This window comes from Opisthocomus hoazin, chromosome 5 (assembly GCF_030867145.1).
Source record: "Opisthocomus hoazin isolate bOpiHoa1 chromosome 5, bOpiHoa1.hap1, whole genome shotgun sequence".
Taxonomy (NCBI): Eukaryota; Metazoa; Chordata; class Aves; order Opisthocomiformes; family Opisthocomidae; genus Opisthocomus; species Opisthocomus hoazin.
Window position 1 is genome coordinate 68,348,460 of NC_134418.1, and position 16,439 is coordinate 68,364,898.

The 16,439-nt window shown below is 43.4% G+C and overlaps 1 protein-coding gene across 2 annotated transcripts; it reads right to left on the bottom strand.

Moving 5' to 3' along the window:
- Window positions 1-140: 140 nt before the first annotated feature.
- PPID (peptidylprolyl isomerase D) lies at window positions 141-15,826 on the bottom strand. Of its 2 annotated transcripts, none has more exons than XM_075421634.1 (10): window positions 15,683-15,826; window positions 14,508-14,648; window positions 13,966-14,072; window positions 9,369-9,557; window positions 8,472-8,594; window positions 6,736-6,842; window positions 4,129-4,270; window positions 1,053-1,139; window positions 929-971; window positions 141-370 (listed from the first exon to the last, which is right to left on the bottom strand). In XM_075421634.1, exons 1-10 carry the CDS (start codon window positions 15,765-15,767, stop codon window positions 282-284), a joined length of 1,113 nt encoding a protein of 370 aa, XP_075277749.1. In that variant the 5' UTR covers window positions 15,768-15,826; the 3' UTR covers window positions 141-281. The 2 variants fall into 2 exon arrangements, with proteins under 2 accessions (XP_075277749.1, XP_075277750.1); XM_075421635.1 differs by lacking the exon at window positions 141-370 and adding an exon at window positions 413-520.
- Window positions 15,827-16,439: the final 613 nt, after the last annotated feature.

Genomic DNA, 16,439 nt, shown 5'->3' on the forward strand with positions numbered 1-16,439 from the left:
CCTAAATTGTCTTGGTGTGAAACCAAGCTTCTTGGGAAGCACTAACTATTAAGCTGCAAAACCACAGCCACTACTGATTAACACATTAGAAACACATTTCGCAAAACAGAAGATATTACAGCCTAAAAAAAGAAAACCACTTCACCTTTGAATAGTCTGTCTTTATTAGACTTCTGAGTTTTAAACACTGAAAACTGCAGTACAGGGCAAATGAACGAAGCAGCTCCATTTATCCTTTTGCAGGAGTTAGTGCATAGGTTTGTCAGATTAGAAAAAAAAAATCAAGCAAACATTTTAGCGTAAGCTGCCTTCTCTTTCTCCTTCTGGGCTTTTATCTTCTGTTTGATTCTGAGTGTTTCTGTCTGGATAGCTGTGTAAAAAGAAAATCCAGGATACAGTTACAGTAATGTCTTTACATTAGGTCTATCTCCTAGTATGTCAAGACTGGGTCACGCTGCTGCAACTTACCCATGTTATTTCGCTCAATTGAACTGCATTTAATCTTCTGTTAGGTCAGATACTAGCAGCAAAAAAAAAACACTTGTCCCTTACTTTGTTTCACCCAGTAAGGTGACCAGGTAGAGGAAGGTGTAGCAAGCATAGTATTGGTGCCAACACAGAATTTATGAGCTAAAAATCTTACCCAGTTAGAACCAGGAAATTAAGCAGGTCGGTAAGAGCTCTGTGTGATAGGGAGGTGGCTCAAGAGGCGTGCTCTTGAGCTGCATAAGCAGGTTTCCCAGCGCAACAGAAGCATCGCTGCTGTACAAAAACAGGTCTTCCACCTCAGTGGGCTCTGTGCTCAATGCATCAGCCAGAAGCCAGCATTTTAGGCATCACACTGGTATGATTTCCTACTTAATACTACCCTGGTTACTTTGTTACAGTCTTAAAAAAAAAAATCTATTAAAAAACAGCTTTATTTTACCTTTGTCTTCAGGGGCTATTTCATGAGCCTTCTTAAGATCAGCCTTAAATAAAACGGAAATATAAATTAATGTTCTGATTAAATGTTTAGATTTGAAAAAAAAAAATTAAATAGTGGTCATTACCAATGCCTGATCGAGATCTTTTATTCCCTGCCATCCTTGAGCCCGTCTGTAGAGAGCTTTAGTATTTGCTGGATCTATTTTAAGAGCCTGTAAATTTAATAAAATTGTCACATTAACATTTCATATCCTTCACAGCCTCCCATCTCTGCAAATGGCACAGTTCACACCAGCAGACAATCTCTCCAGTTGGTTTCAGGGTAAGCTGTCAAAACATTAACAGCCATGTAAAACGGAACGCTGCATCGTAGCACACGGTATAGGTCGCTGATCAGTTTAATATCCCTGCACCAGAAGGGGTCTGTTCTGAAGGACAAGCGTACATGAGGATAAAATGGAACCTCTGTCTGTCTGTCTACCTATTTGTCAAGGCAAAGGTGTTGCTGCAGTTCAAATTACCCAAACGAGTCTCACAGTACAACTTTCTACATTGCAGCTCCTTCCTTCACAGCAAAAACCCTTCAAATGGCATCATAAGGAAAGCACGCAGATTCCTGTAAAGCTTTTTTTACTGCAGGCTAGGGGGAGACACACAAGCAATCCATCTCATGCTTCAGGAGCCCTGCCAAGTTCCAGTCATTACGCCTTTTTTGAGTTGAATGGTTTCACAAATGTGTATATGCCAGCTCTAATGTGACAATATCAAAATAGGAAATACAGTGGCTGAACAAAGAGATTGTTCCACTATTTAATACGTTATTTTTTCAAAGTATCTCAGTTAGTTTGGCTAGCTAGGTGTGTTGTTTTCTCGCCTGAGAAGGCTGCAGTCTTTTTTCTTATTGCAGATAGTTCTATAGTGTGTCTTTTTATTTTTTTAAAGAATGTAGTTTCTTAGTGGTTAGAGGAAATCTCGTTGTGTGAATGTGTGGCTTTATTAACTTCAATTCATTAATTATTACAGGCATTAGACAATGCATCCAGATTTTTTTAAACCACTTCAGTACTGGCTGTTCCTATAAAGGAAGCATCACTCTGGGCGCTCACCCTCATCTGTCTGCTGTAAAGCCTAGAGCCTCTTCTGTGTCAAGAATTAGAAAATGAGGTGCCTCTGTTACATACACGTAGGCAGCGTTCCTTGCTTTTAGCTTGAGCACTGTGCTTACAGCTATTTTAAAGTAAGGCTTGTTGGAACAGGTTCAGCTGTTTGTAATTCCTTATTTACACCAAATAATGCGTGTATTACAGATTGCTAAGTTAAAATGCTTTTGGCCTGAGGAAATCATAAAAGTGAAAGTGTATAATTTCTCATTAACAATTCCCTTGTACTCTACTAGTCAATCTTAAGAAACTGGTGTTCTGATTAAAACACTGATCCACTGGTTTAGACTTGTTACGAGAGGTAAGCTAAATACCGTACAGAAGTCTATTACAGCTATGGAGTTCCCTTTATCTAATAATTCTGTAATCTTAAAAAAAAAGGAAGGGTTTGGGGTTTTTTTCCACAATGGCAAGTCTCTTAGTGAATCTTCCTTACAGCTAAGTTCTTGTAAGTAACTGCATTTTTCTGAAGCTGGCTGCGTATTTTACAGACACTGTCTGCTCCAAAGCTGGTAACACCTACTGCTTGTAGTTTTACTGAGCTAATGGTAGGAAAGGAATGCAGAAAAAGGCCTCTGTTTGTAATTATTACCATAGTAGGCGAGGTCACTGACAGACCTCTTAGGTCCCACAAGTGAGGAGTCGCAAATGGTCGCACTTGCAGGGAGGGATGGACAGGACAGGTGACCCGATAGTGACCAACGCGCTAATCTATGCCGTGCACATCATGCTTAGTTCAAAGCTGGGGGATCACGAGGGTCTCACTCTCTTCGTCCACAGCCGCCTTCTGAAGAGCACCCTGCTTGTTGTCCTGCCTACGATCCTGATCCAGAATCCGATCCATATGTTCCTGAGTCCAGTTCCTGCCCACTGCCAAGTCCAGTCCGGAGCTTCTGGTGCTGCCTGGCAGCTGCTGGTGGGACGCCAGCGCCCCGGCACCCAACTCCGGGAAACTCAGTGTCAGTTTTGTGTATTTTGCATTATTTTTCTCATTATTAGTAAAGCTGTTTTAATATCCAATTTGTAAATCTCTCTCCCTTTTCCTCCTTTCTCCCTTCCCATGGTGGGGAGGCAGGGGATAACAGAGAGCATCTGCCCCTCTGCTTATGGCCGCCCTGCTCTAAACACCGACACGAGTATTAGGATGAATGATTTCTATCTGTGATACAAACGCTGCTTCAATTTCTACCATCTTCTAGATGACAGACATAACATTACACAGCTTTCTTTTTTTTTCATTTCCTCACCCCCCCATTTGCCCACTCTGAATACAGGTTTATGAGCATTTTCTGTGTGGTAACGCCATCGGCAGGCTAGAAAGCAAGCCAGCTTGCTGAAGACCTCTCAGCCACGGATGAGCCGAGACTCCTGCTTTCAGCATGAAGCCCTAGGAGGTGCTGCTCAGGATCCTCTGCTAACAGGTAAGAGCATTCTTCACTCTGTTTCCTTCAAAATTTCAGAGTTTTGCTGAATTATTTAAAGTTTCCTCAAACGTACTAAATTCTGTCAGTATGTCTATCTCACCTTTCCTTTTTTTTTTCTTTAATTCTATTATTTTTCAATATTTCCATATTTATTGTTTCCTTCCTTCTTTCTTCCTATTCACTGGCTTCATTTTACCACTAAGCCTACCTGAAAGGGCCTTCAATAAATAAAATACAAGACCATCAAATCTAAAAGCAAGTAAAATGTTTTGCTCATACTAGTCTTCCAGAGGAAAGTATTCCCCTTTCACTGAAGACAGTTTAACTGTTTGTAATATAAAAATTAGCCCTGCAAACCAACCTGACAATGACAGGGTGCATTTTTTCTGGCAGTAAGCAACAGCCCTCTTTTGTGTGTTTCTAATGAGTTATTTCAATTTCAAAATCTTTTTAAAAAGCCACATACTGGAAAGTTAGTACTAACTTCACAATCAGCCTTCTACTTTGTTTACTTTCAATTGTAAGCTTGTCGGAAGACTCTTAAAAAAATCTGTAGTTTCAGTCTCCATTTTCTATACAGGCCAACTGTTAATCAAAATACTAAACATTAAATTTACCTCTGAACAGCTTTCAATGGCTCCCTGCCAATCCGACAGTTTTAGTTTACAAGCACCGATGTTTAGAACACAGCTCAAAGCCACGGTCTTTAACTTTGGTTTGTCTGCCTCCTCTGCCACTGCTTCAGAAGCTTCTACATACCTGCAGAAAAACAGATTTACAAAGAACACATATTGGTGTTGCAACTTCTATTTTGTTCTGCCCTCAGCTATCTTTCCACGTGTGAACTGGCCCCTCCAAACTGGTATTTTTAAAGCAGCTTAAATTCCACTATTACAAATATTTATTAAACTAAATACGTAAGACCTACCCTGACAAAAAAGATGAGCTCACTGGCGAATGTTTTCCTGTAACTCCTATCCCTCCACTGTACTGACAGCATTCTTAGACAAATGCACCATTCTAGATGGCATAAAACCATTAGCATTTATCTCAGTGAGTGTTCATTCTCAAAAAACATGTGGCTCATCACTGGCAAAACGTCAACATCACCACTGCACCATCTGCATTCATGGGAAGCTTCATTTCTTCTTCAGTTCCCTCAGTAATATTGTAATTAATTTAGGCATTTATGGCTAAAATGTGAAGCTAACTTTACTTTGTAAAGGAGGGTGTTTATGAGCATAGTAACTCCACCTTCTTTCCACTGTCTTCCTTCATGACTTTCTTCCTCAGCTTCGACACTGACACCAGTTCAGGACTAAGCCGCATCATTTACTGCATCTCCGTTTCACAGGCAAACTGACAGACAAACCGTATCTCATTCTTCTGAATTTACAATGTGCCTGTGCTGTCAGGTTTTTTATTTCAAGTGGCAAAGGTCTGTTGTGGATATAAAAGTTGTAACTCTTTTAATGGCCTGACTGATAGAACTTCTGTGGTTTTTATTTAAAAAATAAAAATCCTGTGCTTGCATACATTCGCATTTTAAGCATGCCATGATTAATGCAGCCTTCACAGATCAGTGCCAATGTACGTTTCTTTTGAGTGTTGCATGGTTTGTATACATCTTTGGACCACAGAAATAAGCAATACTTAAATTAGACATAGTCCCAGTGATTATTCCACTTGCTGGGCATCATGCAGAGATGGGAAACAGAAGGGAGAGAACAAGGTAAGAAGCTAAGGAGAGCTCTAATACAAAACTGTGTTATGTGCGAAACAAACAGAATACCCCTATAATATTTATAAATTACACCAAAACATGAAAGACTGCAACCATCTGGAAACAGAATTAGAGCTTCCAAGTCAAAGAAATTAGTACGATAAATATCAAGGGAGACAACAGGAAGTAATACATCTTTTGACAAAAAAGTGTCAATTGTTACATACAGAATAAATTAAAAAAAAACCTCATTAAGCAGCAATAAGACAAGAAAAAGAACAGAAGGTGATAATGGTTACTGTTGGTAAAAAGGAAAAAACAGCGTTGCCAGATGGTTTGCTAGGTGAGTTGCACGTCAGATACGGGAGATACCCCAGTACGAGTGATTCTGTTCCTATCAGTTCTGGCAAAGTGCCAGCCAAAGTACACCATCCTACATAAAGTATGAGATTTTAAGATACAACAACAAGGCATGTCCACAAACGTGTGACCTATAGAGAAGAGCTGGAATGATCAGATTTGTTTAGTCCAGTAAAGTTACTATCCTTTCCATCCACAAGGACAAATAAGCACCAAATAGAAGCTGTCTAGTCAAACTGGAAGAGCCTTCACTGGGCGTGCTTAAGAGTGAACAAAACAACTAATTGTAAGGGATAGCATAATTACACCTGATATTTACCTGAGAAGGGGGGGGGGGTGCGAAATGGACAGATACAACACAAAGTTCCTTAAAGATCCATTCCAGCCTTTTTTTCTGTATGATTTACAAAAGGTTTACATAGAAATCCTATTTACTTCAGGGTTTCTGTTGGGCTGTGATGGGCTTTTTGAAGGCAGGGGGAGACACTGCATCTTGGGTTACTATCTGTAATTCAAGGATTCATTTTTATGCTTCAGAAAGATTTTATTTCTTTGAAACCCAGTCAGTTAAAAACTCAGCTGAACCATCAGATATGCCTGAATTCTTTTTCTTTCATTATCGTTACTGCTAGTTAACCAGTGATCATTAACAAGTTAGGGATAAAGGTCAGAATAACTTTAAAAAGAAACAATGTTTTTTAGGAGAAGCTCATATACATAAAGAAAAAAGCACGCAAAGAAGAAAGGAGCAGTATGGAGACAAAAGCAGAAGGACCATGACTTTGAAGGCAAGTCTGAATTATACATGGAGTCAGGATGATGGTATGGAGCCTCAGAAAAAAACTGTAATGAATTAATAAATGTCACATTTGGAGGTACTCTCTCTTGAACTCACTAATTTCTTAAATCTACTCGTTTTTAGATATCGGAGAAAGTATCTCCTTCCTTTCCTGTCCATTAACTACCCTGTATACTACTGTGCTTCTCTTCCCAGTTGTGCACCAGCACAGCAAGAGAATTAAAAAAGGAGCATTTAGTCAGTTCTGAACAACACTTTCTGCCTACAGCTCTCACCTAGAAATGAGGAGAAGATCTAACTTTGAGTTACAGGAACTACCTGATTGAATGATGATAGCCTTACCGTAAACTTTTACTATACTTTTTAGCTGCCACTGCCCAATTTTGCGATTTGAAGGAAGTATTTCCTATATTCTTTATGTCTTCTGCTATGGCCACAATCTTGTCAACCTAATAAAATAGATGAAAAATATAAAGTATGAACGCACTTACGAAAGAAGTCTTGATTTACGTAATATTTAACAGTAGGATCCCATGTCCATCCTCTTTCAAAGATTATTATAAAATCTTAGAATAAAAATATTCCAATCTTAGACAAATACTAGCTTCAAACCACTCCTAGAATATTCTCTACTTTATGTATCACAATAGTCTGATATATGAAATTCCTAATGGGTTTTCTACAGTATAAAGGGCGAGAAAATACCAGAGACAACACAGCAGTTCCAATTCCTTCCTCTAAATGCTGCTACCCACACAGAACTATATATAAAGGTGTTGACCGTTATTCATAGAAAAGACGACATGTTAATAGTCGAAGTATTCAACCAAGACCGCCTTATTCCCGAGAAAATTTTGTCTTCTGCTCTCAGAATGGTGTTAGTCACCTGAACTCTGCATGCTCTCATACTAGGAGTCGTATCAACACAGTTCTCCTTCTCTCAAAACACTCAAAACATCTGTGGAAGGAGAAAAAGAACCACTGCCTGTCTTTATCAAATGCATCATTTCTATTTCCAGAACGGCATACAGGTTCAAGTGTTAAGTTACTTTTCCAGGGGCAGAAAACACTTTATAATTACTGCTGCCTATACCACAGTTGTCTTAAGGTCTGTCAGATGTATTTATTGCCATTTTTAATACTGTCAATTTACACTTCTACCCTTCTAGAATTAATAACCTTAAAAAAACCTCATCACAGCATGAGACCATCACCATGGTTTCTGTAGTTAGTTTATATGAAGAAGTTTGAAGTTAAAGGAGGCAGGCACCTGCTAACTTCAGTTCTGAACAACAGCAAATGCCATCCAAAAACATTTCCAGAAGCTGAAGTGCTTCTCAATAGCCAGATGCAAGGAGTTTCTGGTTTCTAGCTGTAATGTTTTTCTGCTATTCCATTTCTAATTCTGTATTTGGAATCTACACATGCAGCCCCCTTTTCTTCCCTCTCACAACCCACTGTCTGATTGACAGTTTGTCTGTTTCACTGCCACAATAAAGTAAAAACCTGCAGAACAGCTGCTTTCACCAGTCTGCTCCCTAACTCTCAGCAAGCGGTCTTCCTTCTGTTTGAACAACCTGAAAAGCAAACTGGGAACGGAGAACAACTAGCTCTGATGTAGTAAAAATCTTCTAAAAAGGTTGATCCTTTATCATTTCTAGTAAGTGAGACAAAATCTTTTTAGGGGTAGATATTTAAAAAGTTACACAGAAAAAGTGTGTAGGTACAACATTAAGTTAGTAGTCTGCTGGATGGAGTTCTAGTAATTACAATCTGTCACTGCAGCACAAACAGAAGTAAAAAGAAATGAACAACAGAAAAAAATTAAGTGTAGTAACTGCAAGTAATGTGTTTTTAGTTACTAGGGAAAAAATCAGCTGCAATTAGCACTGAAAAAAGATAGCAATCCCCTCCCACAGCATTCTCTTTCCTAAAACTGAATGTCCCCGTTTAATCAGAATCTTGATCGATTCTTAAGAAAAAAGGCTTAATGAACATCATCACAGACACCATGTAACTCAGATTGCCTACAAGTCTTGCATTCTGTAAAATAAGTACCTTAAAAGAAAAATACTTACATCTTTCAAGTCTATATCTGAATCTTCAGGAAAATCTGGATAAGCATCTCCAGATCCATCCTGGGGAACAATTCCCCAATCATCTCCTTCCTTTAGCTCTCCACAGTCTGCAACGACGCACAACTGAAAAAACAGAATTGTAAACAGCAGTATTGCTTATTAAGACAATTTCCAAAAAAAAGAGCCACAACTTCTGAGTGCTCTTTGAGATTCAGTCAAAATGAAAATCATCTGTTGTTTGGGTGCGCTGATTTCAGAAGCCCATCACATCATTAGCCTGTCCTCATCAGCAGGCTTTTATCACCCAAAGTGTTGCCTTCAGAGGAGCAGCGTTCCTCAAACACCAGACCCACGCTCCATGGAGAGGCTCGAAGAGGGACTGGCAGCAAGCTGAGCTGCAGCAAAGCACACGACAGGGAAGTTCTACTAAATTAGAGAAGACGGTTCTTTCTCAAACTGCCAACTCTTTTAAAGTTACAGAGGTATTAATATCTCAGACAACCATAGACTGACATGACCTACACACTGACTGCTCTTCCAGAAATACAACAACTTCTGATATAAAATTCCTATCACTTTGGTAGGGCTATGAATTCCACCTTTTTATTTCGTCACCCATCCTACACTTCTAGCTGTGTGTTTCCACCTTCACCCTGAAAAAGGCCTCCACCTTCACGGCTGTGCTGAATAAATCAGTTGTTTGTGCAGGGGGAATTTACAGCAAAAGAACAAAAGCCTCTTAACAAGGACAGTAAAATGGAAGTTAACACTGTTAGTAAAAATAACCGGTTAACATTTAATAGTTCTAAACATGACACCAAGCGTTTAGAAGAAATGAATATACATAATGTAATGGAAGAATAAACATCATCCCTAAGTGCTCTGGATTTTGCTTACCTTAGCAGGATTTTCTCCTTTTACTTCAACGTTTTCCAACATTTTGACTACCCCCATTCCTTTGATCACTTGGCCAAACACCACATGTTTGCCATCCAGGTGAGAAGTGGGCACCGTCGTAATAAAGAACTGAGAGCCGTTAGTACCGGGTCCCGCGTTCGCCATGCTCAGCAGCCCTGGTTTATCATGCTGCATTGGGGGGGCGAAAAAATCACAACCAACACATAAAAGATCTGTTAGAAAACCATACAGAAGATTCTGTAGGGCTGTTAATATATACAGCAAGGACAGCCATAGTGACAACCTGGTAAACCAGACAGTTACGTGCAGTTGGCAACTAACTTCACGTATCGTGACAGAAGAGGGCGAGCGCCCAGCTCTGTGCCTTTCCTCGCCACCCGGCAGCTGAGCAAGCAGAGCCGCGCGTGTGACCCGATGCTCACAGCGGCTGGCGTTCATACACACCGCCTGGGAGAGAGGTGAGGTTCCTCACCGCACTGTTCAACACTGCTGGGCCTCAAGAAACAAAGCAAAACACCACTTCAACCAACTCTAACGCTACACTGTCAAGATGGGTATGTATTGTTAATTTTATAAGGGCTACTCACGCAAAGTATGTTGTAGAACTGCGGGGTTTAGGGGACTGCAGTCTTTATTAATTAAAGGTTGGTGGGGTTTTTTTAACGCCTTCACTCTCCTAGAGAGATAGTTCTTGTTCTGCTGGGATTTTTAACCATCTAATTATTTTGGCTCATGCTGCTAGGGCACAAATGAACAAAAATTACTTAAAACAGGCCAATATGAGAAAGCACTGTTTATCTTGTTTCCCTAAGTACTTTTTCCTTCTTTGAAATAAGAATTATCTTGCGCCATCACACAGACCATTTCATTTTCGCTTGTAGTGCAAAAATGTACATTTCCTATGTGTTGTGAATCTCTTGTTGTTGAACTGGCATGACACAGTCATTTCGGTATTATTCTCCCCAAGCTGATCTGGTTGCTCAGCGCAAAGAGCTCTGTTTGTCAGTATGTTACACCAAGACACTGGTGCCTGTCTGAAGCATGCAAGCTGCGGTATTCCTAAGGAACCTGATACTGTGGGGAGGAGGGAAGTGGGGGGGGGAAATAGGGGGCATGACAGCGTAGAGGAGACAGAAGCAGGAACTGTTGTGAAGTAGACCTCAGAGGTCAACGGGAGATTGACTGGTTTGAGACAACGGTCTGAGACAGCCGTATTTAATCATCTGGTTTGTCCCTGTAGTCTCTACCACTTTGAAGAACTTGCTGTTTTGAAAACTGTTTTTCCACACAGTGTTTGGAATTCCACAGTGGCAGGGAGATGTGCACCCGGTCATATGGCACAGTGAGTCTCAATCTTTCAGCCGGGATTTGGCTCAGGAACTCTGGGCAAAGGTTGTACAGCTGAGAGCTACAACTGCAGCTAGCCAACAGAAAGCTACTGGAATAATCTTGACTTTGTCTCTGCTAATCTTGAGAAAGTCACCCTGGGAATCAGAAGTGGCAAATGACAGAGAGGAAGCCTGTGTTCCACAGCAAGAGAAGGCATCTGGTACCAAGACTGCAGGAATGCAGCCTCCAAAACAAACATCTGACATTTTGCATCATAGTTGCTGGCAAACAAGTTGATCAGAAGAGGTTCCCCCACAGGAGATTTTTCCAGATACCATCTGAGGCTGGTTACTGATTCATTGCCTAACAGGCAGAATAAGACCTGTAAATCCTACCTTTTTTATTTCCCCCCAATTGCAACTAATGCTGGACAGCAATGATTTGCAAACAAAGAGCCAAGGAACACTAAGCTCTGGTGTTGCCTTACGCCTCCGCATTTACCTTTTGTCTGTAAAGATTTGGAGGGCAAGCTGGAAAGCTAGGGACAGCAGCCTGGTGGCTCTGATCTTCACATTTACATGCAACCCCATTTCGTTTGGGACCAAGTCTCAACATTAGTCCCATGACAAGAGTCCCTATTTATAAAAAAAGGTGTTGTCACTCACGTATTTTCTTCCCATGAGTGTGTTGAAAAATACTGAGTGCCTTTCCCACGATGGTTTCTGCTTGTCATTTTGTAAGCTTATAAAGCAAGTATTCTCTGAGAGATTCAAGGCTTGCAAAACTATGCCATGGTAAGAACAACACTGCATGAGGGCTGTGTAAGCTGGGTGTTCCCCAACAGCCCAGCCATGAGCCGGAGAAGTGACACCACCAAGAGCCCAGTGGGATCGATCTGACACGGTAAGGTGACTGCTGATAAGAGTCTTGCAGTCTACTGCAGTTTACAGGAAACCACACAAACAACACAAGAACAAACAGGTAGCTCCAGTGTCCTCACGCGTCAACAAAACCAGCTCGCTGTTGTCTGAGACAGTGGTTTGAGGAGCCTTTGTAGGACTGCTAGATTAAGTGCAAGATCCAGTGAATTTCTCCGTAGTAGAGGCATTTTAACTCCCACTAAAATCCTAACGTATTTGGCCAACAGGTGATGGGAACTGAGCTTCCAGACTCTTTCTTCAACTCATCCCTGACACACCCACAACTTTTGTAACAGCTGAGCAGCCAGAGAAGTACAGAAATGGGGATCATTTGCATTCCATTCATAATTACCTCCAGATCTCACCTGACAGTACAACCAAAAAAGTAACAATGACACAAAGTCTCCTTCCTCAGGGAGCCAGAGATCCCGTGACAAGGACCAATGTACACCAGTAACTTTAAGCAGCAGTGCTACAGGCACCACCACTGTATCAAGTGTCAGACTCCAGAGAACATCTCCAACAGCTGTAACTAACTCTACGATGAATGCTGGAGCTACATTTCCAGCCATTGCTCCGAACTTGGTAATGGACTGTGATGCCCTATTAGTGGGGGATCGCTGGATTTTCTTTTCCTAAAATACTGTTTGGAGGCAAGCACAACTGCAGCCAGAGCTGTGCTTTAACCACAGGACAGCGACGTGTGTAAGGTTTTTTGCGAGTGCTGTTGAGGAGTCACTCACACGCTATCACGTAATACCATGGTTTGTGCCAGTGCTGAGGACTGTCACACCTACCACAGCGGGTGTCCCAGCTGGTGTAAAGGGCATTTGCAGAACTTGTTATGTTTGTTGTTTCCAGGCAGTACTTCCACCCAGGGTCAAGATGTGATTACTGACAGTTCAATCACAGGGGCTTTTTTCAAGCCACGCAGCCCTTTATGTACAGCTGACAGCACAGATGAACACTCAGAACAATTATTATGGTTGCCACTTTTCTCCAGAATAGCCAAGTCTGCTAGCCAAAAAAAATTAGTCACAGTGTACAGTTAATACTTAAATTTTGAGATCTTCAAATACTGTATAAATTGTAGGCTTAAGGTACACACACCTGGTGTATAGCATGGTGAAAAGCAGTCCTCCTTCCTTTCTAGAATACCCGTTTTTAAAGAAAGGCAGAATTAAAATGCTTTTAAAAAAAAAGATTTAAAAATACAGAAGGCAAACATCTCTTCTTCAAAAGCATAAAAAAGAAGTCAATCTCATGTCAAAAGACAGACCCTGGAGGCATCAACTGCATTTGATTCTGATGACAAAGAGAAGCCTGAAGAATGGCAATGGACACTTTGAAGGTTACGCCTTTGCAAAGGAAACACGACAAGACACAGGACACATCCTGAGAAAACTGCTGTTCAAAAACTGTACTTGTGTGTGTGAAGCACGTGCAGCCTTCCTGGTGTCACTAGAAGTAGATATCGAGGACAAAGACGGTTTCAGAATGTCCTACGCTCGCAGCACAGCTCCTGCCTCTCTTCCCGCCGCTGGGCTGACAAAACTGCTCGCGGGACTGCACGAATGGCTGCCAGCAACGAAACGGGGAGCTCTGATACTAGAGTGGGAATAAGTAACATGAGGGGTAGGATTTTCTGCCATCAAAGCCAAAATCTCTTAAAATGACATCCTCAAATCGAGAACTTTGCATATACAAAAACTTGCTTTGTTTGCAGCACATCTTCCCCACATTTTGGATAGGAAAAGCCATTCATAAACATCCTTCTACTTCTCATGCCATTGAAAATAACCGTAGTGGGGGAAACGCTTTGTTTTAAATTTTCCTTTAGATTAACTCTGCAACCTACCATGAATTCCCCACTTCTTAAATAAGAAAGGTATTTCTCACATCTAATCTTAGGAATGTTATTAGTATATGAAAAAAAAAAACATAAAATCCATTTAACGCCAAGATACTGCACATGCTTCAGAGTGTCAAAATTTGCCACTCTTTTAAAATAATATCCCTACTTCAGTGAGAACTAACATACTGTTTCAAACGAATTTCTAATGGTGCAATTAAAAAGAAAATTTAAACTACGGTTGTCGTTGCCTTAATGAGGTTGATCTCATATTTTATGTATTCATTCATGTATTTGTTCTTTATTCAACAAAGACTTTAAGGACAAACTAGTTCAGGGGTTTTCTGCTGCATTCTTTCCATTGCTTAAAAATACGTTAACCTTGGCCTAGAGAGCGCTAATTCTGAACCTGAAGAAAAGTAAAACTCAGTGACATTTCAAAAACTGAATACAATTAGTATTTTCAGTAGAGTACCTTATAATGAAAGTTTTCATCTTCAAATTTTTCACCATATATACTTTCTCCACCTGTGCCATTTTGGTTTGAGAAATCTCCACCCTGGACCATGAATTGCTTAATAACTGTAAAAGAACATCATTATAAAATATAGCAGCAAAGCAGGAAAGGCACGAAGAAAAACAATTCAGAGGTGAAGAGCAATCCCTGTCACCAGAACCTGCGCCTAAATAAAACCGAAACCCGCCTTTTATTTACCAAGTGTCCCCCAAGTACTCCTTTTCAGTTAAGCGGACATCACCTGATATTTAATCCGTTACCTGAAATCTATTTCAACCTACTCACAGTTCATGGTAAACTAGTTTTACTTACTTACTAGTAAATGTGTAATTTACTATTGTCAATGCACGGTAAAAACATCCAGTCACTAGGAGGATCAAAAAGTCAAACACTTACTTTCAGTCAAGTTATTTCTTAAATAAGTACTCCGAAATACAACAACATTATTTCAAATACTGATAATGGGGGAATAGGAAGACAGAGGATTTCACAGCACTCACTCCTGTGGAAGGGACATCCTTTATAATGGAGAGGTTTCCCAGTGGTGGGTCCTGTTCCTTTCTCTCCTGTACATAGCGCACGGAAATTTTCAGCGGTTTTGGGTACAATGTCTGCAAATAACTCAAAGACAATGCGTCCAGCTGAAATGACAAAGAGAGAGTGAGACGTATTTTCAAGTCCCGTCGTTGGCATGGTGATGTGCTGAGCATTACAGGGCAAAGGAAATGAATGTTTCAGACTGGATTGTTCTAATTACTGTTAAATTTACATTTTGGGGTTGTTCCATGGCAATCACTGTCAGAGTTACATTAGGTTTTTAGCAAGGTTATTATCAACAATGAATTCCGCTATCAAGAATAATTTAGAGGGGATAAAGGCAGATTCTGCCAAAAACTACCAAAAATGCCAAACGCATTTTCTGCCCAAAAAATGTGCGTGGGAAATCACAAAGACATATATTAAAGCCAAGTGACGTGTTTTAACATGCATACTTATGGCTATTTTAACATACATATATATGCACCTTGCTCAGTCAGAAACAGATACAATAAAAAAAGACTGTTTTGTGGAGACCTGTTAGATCAAAAAGCTTGCGCCAAGCATCCACCTCAACCTTATTCTCCGGAACTCCAGCGCCAGTAAGACACTCGGTAACGCCTGGCACGCGCAGGCATCATGGCCCTCTGCCGCGCCCGACGCCGCAGGCAGGGTGAAACGCAGCCACGGGCACGGCTGGGGCGCAGGAGGCGAGGGCAGCGCGGCCAGCAGACCCCGCCACGAGCGGTGCCGGGACTCTGCGCCGGGGTCGGCGGGGCCGCGCCGCGGGGGTCGCTGGCGGCGCGGGGCCTGCGCGGCCGCTCCCGGCCGGGCAGCCCCGGGGCCGGGGTGCCGCCATGCCGCCGCTCCCTCCGCGTGCCGGCGGGGAAGGCCGAGGGGGAGCACGCAGGGCCCGCCCCGCTGCAGGCCCGGCCGCGCTCCCCTCCTCCCCGGCGCCCGCGGGGCCAGCGCCCGGCCCGGCCCAGGGCCCAGCGCTCCCTCCCCGCCGAGCGGGCTCCCGCCCGCTCCCCGCCGCTCGGCGCAGGGGCGCGCCGGCCCTCCCGCCCCGGGCCCGGCCCCGCGGCGCGGGTCTCGCCCGGGTTCCCGCGGGGAGGGCCGCTTCCCGCCCGCTCCCCACCTCGCTCGCCCCCGATGTCCACATCGAAGAAGGCGCGGGGGTTGCAGGGCTTGCTGGGCCGGGCGACAGGGGACGGGTGCGACATGTCGGCCGCCGCGCCGGCCTCAGGGCCGCTCGCCGCTCCTCCCACCGGCGGGGCCGGGCCGGGCGCCTCGGCGGCGGGGCGGGGGCGGCGCTGGGTGCCGCTGGCGGGGCCTGGCCGCGCTCTGCGGGGCGCCGGGCGGCGGGCGTTCTGCCGGTGCCCCCCGCCGGGGAAACGCGCGTCTGGCTTGAGGGGGGGCTCCCACGGGGGACCCGGGAAGGCGGGCGAGGAGAGGGAGGCTCGGGTTTGCCCGAGGCTGTGTCTGGTGGGAGAAATGCGGGCTTTGTGGAGAGCTGCGAGCCACGGAGAAATGGGCAAATTGTCGCGAGGTCAGCGTTCGGAAACACGGAGTAACGCGGGTCTCCCTAAGGCCTGGAAACAGACCGTGCTTCTTCCAACAGCAGCCGCTGCGAGGCGGACGGTCTCCGCCGGCCGCTTGTGTCGACCAAGGGCTGTGAAAACCATCGCCAGGCTTGGTCGGGGCTCCTCGGGGCGCAGAATCCCCACGCAGACGGGCGGCCAGCGCGGCCACCTCCTCGGCTGGCGTCGGGGGGCGAGGCGGGGGCTGAGGCCAGAGCAGAAGAGGCAGAAGCGCTGGGCTCCGACTCCTGCACACCTACAGCCCCTTGGGGAATGCTGCTGGTCAAAACGAGCCGCTGGATTGCTTGGGCTTCT

Bases quoted from the DNA above. Each gene is read 5' to 3' on its own strand.
- PPID (XM_075421634.1), bottom strand. From the start codon at position 15,767: ATGTCGCACCCGTCCCCTGTCGCCCGGCCCAGCAAGCCCTGCAACCCC. The intron at 6,843-8,471 runs GTAAGTATTTTT...CTATTTTATTAG, and splicing joins CAGATATAGACTTGAAAGAT to GTTGACAAGATTGTGGCCAT. The intron at 4,271-6,735 runs GTAAGGCTATCA...GTTTTTCTGCAG, and splicing joins AAGTATAGTAAAAGTTTACG to GTATGTAGAAGCTTCTGAAG.